Source organism: Hyperolius riggenbachi, chromosome 2, assembly GCF_040937935.1.
Source record: "Hyperolius riggenbachi isolate aHypRig1 chromosome 2, aHypRig1.pri, whole genome shotgun sequence".
Lineage (NCBI taxonomy): Eukaryota > Metazoa > Chordata > Amphibia > Anura > Hyperoliidae > Hyperolius > Hyperolius riggenbachi.
Genome location: NC_090647.1, coordinates 463,408,100 through 463,418,592, shown reverse-complemented (window position 1 = coordinate 463,418,592; position 10,493 = coordinate 463,408,100). Strand labels below are relative to the sequence as shown.

The 10,493-nt window shown below is 44.9% G+C and overlaps 1 protein-coding gene across 1 annotated transcript in view; it reads right to left on the bottom strand.

Annotated features, from left to right (window-relative positions):
- Positions 1-630: 630 nt before the first annotated feature.
- The window catches only part of SPAG5 (sperm associated antigen 5), a 99,677-nt gene continuing 89,814 nt past the window's right edge, over positions 631-10,493 (bottom strand). Inside the window, exons 25-26 of the mRNA XM_068270157.1 lie at positions 7,002-7,082; positions 631-1,812 (exon numbers count right to left, since the gene is read on the bottom strand). Coding sequence (XP_068126258.1) covers positions 1,741-1,812; positions 7,002-7,082 — 153 coding nt within the window. The 3' untranslated portion in view covers positions 631-1,740. The remainder of the gene's footprint in view (positions 1,813-7,001; positions 7,083-10,493) is intronic.

The following is a 10,493-nucleotide window of genomic DNA, read 5'->3' as shown; positions in this document are numbered from 1 at the left end:
AATTGTCAATACGGTGGTCCTTGCGGGGTGCACTTCCCGGCCGCCAATTGTACATACGGCGGTCGGGAAGTGGTTAATGTAAGCCTTTTTAATATTGTATGTTCTTCAATAAAGTTTCATAAAAAGAACCAAACGCTAACAATATAACAAGTTTTTAATATTTATACCATAACTATACAAGTATAATTTAAAGAAATGTACATATATTTCACACATATTTAAGAGTAAAAATACAGACAGCCCAGTTATTGCCATTACACCTCAAGATCCGTACAATTAGTTTAGGGACCTTCATTGCAAGGAAATTGGTAGCGAGGGGAATCTGCCATCCTTATTCCATTGTAAATTAAGCTACTGTATGTACTTAGTTTATGTGAACTTGCCCTTAAATTAAACTATCAGTGGATCCCCCAGGCTGAAGCAGATAGTTCTATGGATAACTGGGCCATGTGGTTAACTAGGTCTAATGTATTCTGAATAAAATGGTTAATACTAAGTATACAAGTTAGGTTTCTCAAACCTGTCCTCATGGCTCTCCAACAATGCATGTTTTGCAGGCAACCTCAGCTATGCACAGGTGGGCAATTAGGGTCTCGGCTACATGTAATCCACGAAGCTGAGACACTAATTACCCCACCTGTACATAGGTGAGGTTGCCTGTAAAACATGCACGAGGACAGGTTTGAGAAACGCTGGGTTAGGTGGTTGACTCAAATCTGACTGGTTGTGGGGTTGTTGTAGGCGTTTTGCCTGACACTACTGAACCCTTAAATACCTCCATGACAGCCATGGAACTGGCAGTTTTTAAAGCAAGCTTGCAGAGGTTTGCAGGACAGTAGCGTGGTGGCAATGCTGAATAACATTTACCGATACTGTCTCAGCAGCACACTGCCACCATGAACTGACCTCTGCCGAGCCCTGGTATTTGGCTGGACAATATAGCCATGCCCCCTACCATGACAGCTGCAGCACTGCTGAAGTAGTAAAGGCTACCCAATGATAAACATTAAGTCACTACAAGGCCATTTTAATGGGAAATAATAAAAAACAAGGATGTCCTTCATATTCCTCTCATGGGAGTGATCTATCCTGATTGGTAGTTTGTTTTGTTTTTTTCTTTAATACCCCTGGGTCAGCAGTACAAAACACATTGAACTGCACGCTTAAAAGGAACTTGAGATGTAAAACCGATTGAGGCTGCCATATTATTTTCCTTTTAAACAATACCAGTTGCCTGGCAAACTTGCTGATCTTTCTGGTCAGTAGGGTCAAAAATCACACCTGAAACAAGCATGCAACTAATCTTGTCAGACATCTGATCTGCATGCTTGTTCAGGGTCTATGGATAAAAGAATTAAAGGCAGAGGGTCAGCATGGCAGCCAGGCAATGCATTATTCAAAAGGAAACAAACATGTCAAATTCGATATGCCTCTCACCTCAGGTTCCCTTTAGAAAGACAGCTGAGGAAATGGCATTTTTTTTAAATAAACAAAAATATGGCAGTCTTCATAACTCTCTCAAAACTGGTTTCCAACACTTAGGGAAAGGCACTGTTATGCGACAGCATCTCCCCTGCTGAGTGGACAAAGTGGCCATGATAGCAAACAGAATATTCTGCCAAGAGTGGTCATGTGAGCAGTTCTATAACAGACTTGAGTATTGGAGAGTGTAATGGTCTGAGGTTGTGCAATACATTCCCTGGATAACTGCTTTCAAAATGCAAAAAAGTTGCAAATGTTCTAGTTCAGGAACTCCAATAATTGCATCAGTGTGTCGCATTGGTTCACAACATCTGGAATAGAATGAAGAGCCTAAAAAAAGAAGACAACTGTAAATCACAAAGGCAACTCATAACAAAGGACCCCTACAAATGTACCTTTCTGCCCCCTCCCCTCATGAGAACAGCAAGGCTGCATCTGAAAAGCCTTAGGGTTGGGACCCACTACAAATCGCAAAGTACAATAGTTAAGAGTTTTGTGGTAGCACTTTTTAAGTGACTAATGTATTGCAGCAGGAAAATTGCTTCTAGAGTGCAAACACTCAATGGCTCTAGTTCAGGCATGGGCAAACTCGGCCCTCCAGCTGTTAGGGAACTACAAGTCCCACAATGCATTGCAGGAGTCTGACAGCCACAGTCATAACTCATAAAGGCAAATGCATTGTGAGACTTGAAGTTCCATAACAGCTGGGGGGCCGAGTTTACCCATACCTGCTCTAGTGGGTGCATCACTTTAATTGGCAAAGCATTTTTAAAATAGCTGGCGATTGTCAGCAAACTAAAACACTCACAAAAGCACTCTAGAGGGTCCCAGCCCTTACTGCCCCATCTTTGCTGCTATAGTGCATACTGTGAGCCGGCCAGGCTGTCAGCTTTCCACCTGCAACATGTCCGATTCAGAGTCTGGTAAAGTGGGGGACAGCACGACAGCTACAGTTTTCAGCAAATTATTAACATCAACAGTACACATTGAAAATGGATCTGAGTTGCCACTGGGAATTCATCACACGGCTGCTCCCTTTAGTCACTGACAGCCACTGGAGTCAGAGTCTTTGAGCTGCATACTTATTCAGGCTGTCCTCTGTCACATGGCGGCGATCCCCGGCCGCTGATTGGCCGGGGATCGCCGATCTGCCATATGGTGCTGGTGTAGCAGCAGCGCTGTTCAATGTAAACAAAGGAGACAAACGTCTCCTGCGTTTACATTTAGTCTGCGAGCCGCGATCAGCGGCTCGCAGGCTATTCACGGAGACCCGCTCCGTGATCTAACAGGAAACGGCCGCTCACGCTAGCGGCCTTTCCTGATTAATTAGGGAGGCACCTGGCGACGCAGATGTGCGTCGCTGGTCCTCCAGCTACCACTTTGCCGCCGCACGGTATGAGTGTGCGGTCGGCAAGTGGTTAAAGAGAACATGAGCTGAAGCTCAGGTTCAGAAAGACATACCTAGCTGCAGTCAGGGAAGCCTCAGGATCCTATCGAGGCTTCCCCCTGCGTTCTACAGCCTTATCACCCCTCCCTGCTGAGCGCAGACCCCTCTCCTCTGACGAGCTTGGTTGCGCGAGCATGGCCACACAGGCGTAGTAGCACCTGTAAGCCGGCAGCTCTGGCTTACTGCGCCTGCCGGTCGTGCTTGCATAGCTACTGCGCCTGCCGGTCGTGCTTGCATAGCTACTGCGCCTGCCGGTCGTGCTTGCATAGCTACTGCGCCTGCCGGTCGTGCTTGCATAGCTACTGCGCCTGCCGGTCGTGCTTGCATAGCTACTGCGCCTGCCGGTCGTGCTTGCATAGCTAATACGCAGCCATGATGCCAGAGGACCCAAAAATTGCAGACAATCTGTTGTCTCCAAACTTTTGGGGGCTGCTCTCAGCGGGGCGAGAGAAAGGAGAAAGCAGAGGGAAGCTTCAATAGGATCCTGAGGCTTTCCTTACTGCAGGTATGTCAAACCACTCAGAGGTCCTCACACATTTTTGACACCGCTCAAATTGATGGGTCTAAATCAGGAAAGGTGTGGTCCATCAGGTAGAACACATTCCTCTCTTTCTCAGTCCATCCTAAACACTGGCATGAATCTGGCCCTCAAGGCCTGGAGTTCGACACCTGTACCTTACAGCAAGCTAGGTATCTTTTTGTACCGGAGCTTCGGCTCGGGTACAGTTTAATGGTCATTATACATGATAATCCACTTTAGTACTCTCCTATGGCTTTAATATCTGCAAATCCACGCCCCAATCTACGGTACAAAATAATGTCGTTATAATAAACTCTGGAATAGTAAACTACCTCTCCAGGTCCCGGACAATCTCCTTTATAAAAGGCTATGTGAGCAACGCCTGGAATAGTAAACTCTGATATAATAAAACTTCTGTTAACCTATTTTTAAGCCCCTAAATGACACTGACTCTGGATATAGTAATCAGTGGGCGGAGCATGCGTCAGATCAGTGTGAAACCCACGGTCAGCTGCTCTCTTCAGGCTGGTTGCAGGTGAGTTGATGCCTGATAACATTTGTCAGACAAGAAGAATAGCACCGGCGCTGGATATACAGTGGAGGAAATAATTATTTGACCCCTCACTGATTTTGTAAGTTTGTCCAATGACAAAGAAATGAAAAGTCTCAGAACAGTATCATTTCAATGGTAGGTTTATTTTAACAGTGGCAGATAGCACATCAAAAAGAAAATCGAAAAAATAACCTTAAATAAAAGATAGCAACTGATTTGCATTTCATTGAGTGAAATAAGTTTTTGAACCCCTACCAACCATTAAGAGTTCTGGCTCCCACAGAGTGGTTAGACACTTCTACTCAATTAGTCACCCTCATTAAGGACACCTGTCTTAACTAGTCACCTGTATAAAAGACACCTGTCCACAGAATCAATCAATCAAGCAGACTCCAAACTCTCCAACATGGGAAAGACCAAAGAGCTGTCCAAGGATGTCAGAGACAAAATTGTAGACCTGCACAAGGCTGGAATGGGCTACAAAACAATTAGCAAGAAGCTGGGAGAGAAGGTGACAACTGTTGGTGCGATTGTTCGAAAATGGAAGGAGCACAAAATGACCATCAATCGACCTCGCTCTGGGGCTCCACGCAAGATCTCACCTCGTGGGGTGTCAATGGTTCTGAGAAAGGTGAAAAAGCATCCTAGAACTACACGGGAGGAGTTAGTGAATGACCTTAAATTAGCAGGGACCACAGTCACCAAGAAAACCATTGGAAACACATTACACCGCAATGGATTAAAATCCTGCAGGGCTCGCAAGGTCCCCCTGCTCAAGAAGGCACATGTGCAGGCCCGTCTGAAGTTTGCCAATGAACACCTGAATGATTCTGTGAGTGACTGGGAGAAGGTGCTGTGGTCTGATGAGACCAAAATAGAGCTCTTTGGCATTAACTCAACTCGCTGTGTTTGGAGGAAGAAAAATGCTGCCCATGACCCCCAAAACACCGTCTTCACCGTCAAGCATGGGGGTGGAAACATTTTGCTTTGGGGGTGTTTTTCTGCTAAGGGCACAGGACAACTTAATCGCATTAACGGGAAAATGGACGGAGCCATGTATCGTGAAATCCTGAACGACAACCTCCTTCCCTCTGCCAGGAAACTGAAAATGGGTCGTGGATGGGTGTTCCAGCACGACAATGACCCAAAACATACAGCAAAGGCAACAAAGGAGTGGCTCAAGAAGAAGCACATTAAGGTCATGGAGTGGCCTAGTCAGTCTCCAGACCTTAATCCAATAGAAAACCTATGGAGGGAGCTCAAGCTCAGAGTTGCACAGAAACAGCCTTGAAACCTTAGGGATTTAGAGATGATCTGCAAAGAGGAGTGGACCAACATTCCTCCTAAAATGTGTGCAAACTTGGTCATCAATTACAAGAAACGTTTGACCTCTGTGCTTGCAAACAAGGGTTTTTCCACTAAGTATTAAGTCTTTTATTGTTAGAGGGTTCAAAAACTTATTTCACTCAATGAAATGCAAATCAGTTGCTATCTTTTATTTAAGGTTATTTTTTCGATTTTCCTTTTGATGTGCTATCTGCCACTGTTAAAATAAACCTACCATTGAAATGATACTGTTCTGAGACTTTTCATTTCTTTTTCATTGGACAAACTTACAAAATCAGTGAGGGGTCAAATAATTATTTCCTCCACTGTACAGTACTGGACAAATAAGCAGCTTGGGAAAATGAGGAATGTTAAACAAAAGAGGATGCAGTATTACCACTTCCACTTTGCAATCACTGATAAAAGTATCTTCCCAGTCCTCCCACAGGAGGATTCTATGCAGTCCCAGGTAGGTCTTCCCTTAGTAGCGATGAAGCTCCTGGTAGCATGTGGAGCGCAGTACAGGCTACTTTTCCTTGTAGTGTAGACCAGAGCGGGCCTACTTCTTTCAAAACTAAGGAGAGTGGAGAGGAAAGGAGGTATCGACGCCACTCGCAATACAGATGCGAGTGGCTTATCATGATTGGCTGCATTTTGAAGAGAGGCTTCATGGTTGGCTCAGGTGTAAGCAGAAAGTTTGAAGGACACATGTTGCAAGCCCGCCCACAGAGGTATCAGAGCCACTCACAAGAAGCAAGTGGTGGCCTCTTTCAGTGACGGCTGCAATTTTTAAGGAGCCCTGGATACTGTACCAGCAATTTGTCCAGCCTGGCTATGTAGCTCTAAGTTAGGACACTGTAAGGGGGTTGGAGGAAAATGAGTTTACGTTACCTGGGGCTTCTAATGGTCCCCCGCAGGCATCCCGTGCCTGCGCAGCCACTCAACAATGCTCCAGCCCCGCCTCCGGTTCACTTCTGGAATTTCAGACTTTGAAGTCTGAAAACCACTGCGCCTGCGTTGCCGTGTCCTCGCTTCCCCTGATGTCACCAGGAGCGCACGGCGCAGGCACAGACCATACTGGGCCTGCGCAGTACACTCCTGGTGCCATCAGTGGGAGTGAGGACACGGCAACGCAGGCACAGCTGGAATTTCAGACTTTAAAGTCTGAAATTCCAGAAGTGAACCAGAGGCGGGGCCGGAGCATCGGGGAGTGGCTGTGCGGGCACAGGATGTCTGTGAGGGACCATTAGAAGCCCCTGGTAACTTCAACTCATTTTCCCCTGACCCCCCTACAGTGTCCCTTTAACCTTGTAGTCCTCCAATGGGAGGACAAAGTTGGGGCTTTGCAGCAGAGAACGTACCAGGGCATGCTGGGCCATTTCTAGGACAATTTCTGGTATAGTAAACTTCTAATATAGTAAACCATTTTTCCAGGTCCCTTGTTGTTTACTATAACGATATTATACTGTATTATATACAGGTATTACTGCAGACCTGCTGGTGGTGACAGTCCTTTTCTATGCATTGACTCACTAAATAGTGAATCTGTAGGATGAACATAACATGCCCTACAGAACAAAACAGTGGCAAAACCCATACACATATCATCAGAGTTCAGATTAAATTACTCTTTTCATGGGAAGACCCCCACTAGAACAGTTTGTTATTCTTACCATTCGAATTTTCTCAATAATGTCATCCAGCTTCCGTACTTCTGCGTCGGAGCGAGCTAGATTTGCCGTCAGAATATCTTTCTATGTAATAAAAGAAAAAAAAAATATGTAGAAGGACTTAAAGATCCAGTGAATCCAGACTAATAGGTCTGCTGACCTTTACTGGCAACATTCCTGTATATTCACAAAACTTGTGGTTGGCTGTTACAGTACTTTTTCATTTACATGCACAAACTGAGGGAACCTATGGCCAGTGGATAAATATATCTTTATTTGATTTAGGAACATCTTCCACAAATGGCCTCCCACATAAGTGAAACCATACAGGGTAAGGGCCTGTTTCCACTATCGCGGTTTCCGCTGCGATTCCGCAGTTTCCCCGCACATGAATCGCACGGGAAAACTCTGCCATAGGGGATTACGGCGCTGCGGCGGAATCGCTTGCGGGAGCGATTCGGCCGGAACCCCCTGCAGAATTCGCGGCGGAGGCTGGGAATCCCATAGCCGTGCATGGCACGGCTCATGGGATTCGCCTGCGATCCCACCCACCCGCTCAGTGCCGGCGTGCGTCTGCGAGACGCACGCCGCACTAGTGGAAACGAGCCCTTAAGTGTAAAATAACCCTAAAATACAACCAAGCCAGGGACATACAAATCAATTACAAAATTAGGAGGCACTTCCTGTTTTATTTCACAGGATTTAACCTACAGGGGAAATCAGAAGGAAGCCGCTGACCATCTGCAATATACTCAGGGGACGTTGTTGCATCTTGGTGTGGGGGTTGGAGGGGTAGCCAATGCTGTAAAAAGTAAAAATTTCCACGCAGGAAGAACAATCTAGCATATTGTCTTGGAAAAGTACATTTTGAAATGGGGAATAAGCACAGCAGGGGCACCTAAATGGAAATCTAGAACTACAATGGGGAGCAGTATGAAAGGGGTACTGTAGGAGCAATATAATCTGTCAGGTTATAAAAGTTGTGTCAAATCCTCTCTCAGGCCCAGTGCACACCAAAACCGCTAGCAGATCGTCAAAACACTAGCGGTTTTGGGAGCAGAGAGCAGATATTTGGCCGGGTGCACACCAAGCGGATTTTGTATGCGATCCACCAGCCGCATCAGCCAGTGAAAACGCTTGGCTATTGTATTTCAATGTGTGGTGCACACCGGCGGTTTAAGTTTTTTAGCAAACCGCAAACGCGCAGCAGGAGGCGCGTTTGCGGCTTGGCAAAAACCTCAAACCGCCGGTGTGCACCATCCCATTGCAATACATTAGCCAAGCATTTTTCCAGGCGGATGCGGCCGGCGGATCGCTCCAGAACCGCTCGGTGTGCACTGGGCCTCATTCACTGATGGTAGAAGAGCAGTAGCAGTGAAGCATAAGGGTGGGTGTAGTAATATCCCACTACCTATGTCTGATAACCCTGTGTGTATTTTAGCTAGTGAAACCTTGAGGGTCCCTTTACATTACTGCACTGTTGTAGCAGCACAATTCGGGAACAATCACACAGCACTCAAAAAGTCGCACTGTGTGGTATAACCGCAGTGTGAAAGAAGAAAATGAGCCACTGCAGTATGGAGAAATGCACTTCTCTGAATCAGCTGTCCAGATAAAATGCTGGCCTCCCAGTGATAGGTCACCATGCATTCTCCTTACACTGCAGCTGTGTGCTGCGCTTAGCAGAAGAAAAGTTATGCACCTCTTTATTAGCAACGAATGTTTACTCATTTAGCAGATAGTGTGTGAAACCCAATACAGAGCCGGAACTTTCACACTAGAGTTTGCAGTCATCTCTTTTGGGATGCAGAGACCAGCCCTGGCTATGTAGTCACCGTTCACATAAAAACACAAATCGCCCACTGCTAACGGATTTCCAATGCAGCCAACACTCAAAACAAAGTAAGGAATTTGGCTCAGATTTTTCTTTTGTAAGGTAGAAAAAGGTCTACATAACTATTACTACTTAGACATTATTTGTACATTGTAGTTTTATAACACGGTTATTTATAGTTGTCCTTGAAAGTGTACCCGAGGCGACATGTGAAATGATGAGATAAACGTGTATGTACAGAAAACATTGTAATAAGGCTGTTTTACTTGTTTTATTTTGCTGCCTGAATTCGTTAGTTTCTAGGCATGGAAGTGACAGCATCTGTCTAGTCGGTACCTTGTTGGGAAACTAGGGCATATTTCCACTGCACGCGAATTCGCAATGCAACACGTTTGTGAATGAAGCCATTTCCATTCAATGCGAATTTCTAGATGCAATGCATGGTTTGCTGCAATCTGGATACGAATCTCGGCTAATGCAAGTTGGGGGAGTATATATTCGCGTAACAGATGCGGAAATTCGCGTTCCGAATGCGAATGTACCCAGCATGCACAGCGTCATTTCCTCGCCTTTTACAACCCAACATACACAGGAAATTAATTAATGCTAATGAGTTGCTGGGCATGTGGTAGTGCTAGGCCACATACACACATCAGACTATAGTCTTTGGAAAATGAAAGATCACAGACCAATCTTACCACCCTTCATGTAGTATGAGAGCCATACCTTCACAGTCTATTCTATGGAGCTGAACTTCCCATCAGAAAATAATCTTTGCAAGATGCTGCACACACAGATGCTGCACAGACACAAAAGATCAGTATCTGCAAAAGATCTGTTCCTGCCAAAAATCCATTCCTGCAAATTGCAATGATAATCTATGAGATCTGCAGGTCATCATACACACATGATTTAACTGACATTCATCTGCAGATCAAGCAGTCATCTGCAGATCTGAAAATCCATCCTGGTGGATCTGATCTGCAGATGAATGTCAGTTAAATCATGTGTGTATGATGACCTGCAGATCTCATAGATTATCATTGCAATTTGCAGGAATGGATTTTTGGCAGGAACAGATCTTTTGCAGATACTGATCTTTTGTGTCTGTACAGCATCTGTGTGTTCAGCATCTTGCAAAGATTTTTTTCTGATGTGGAGTTCAGCTCCATAGAAAAGAAGGTGTAGAGTATGGCTCTCATACTACATGGAAGGGGGTAAAATTGGTCTGTGATCTTTCATTTTCCAAAGACTATGGTCTGATGTGTGTATGAGCCTCTAGGCAGCTTTAAAATTGCATCACGATTTTCGTGTGAAAATGCACATAAAAATGCAATTTGCAATGCGATTCTCAGTGGAAATAGGCCCTAAACATCACTGATAAGCAAATTACAGCCATAAAAAAAGTTTTCCGGGCAGAATACAACTTCTGAGGGCAGGGAGAGATAAAATAAATGAACGATTGATACTTTTCTAATTCTGGGACACTTAATAGGCTGCCACTGATTAGAGACCATAAAATAAAAAAAACATTCAACCTACTTGTAAATGTTAAAATATAAAATAAAACCCTGAGATAAGTAATTTTTAGGAGTATGAGGATAAATACAATGGTTTATCTCATCAGTTTATTTTCACCTCGGGTTCACTTTAAAGTGGAC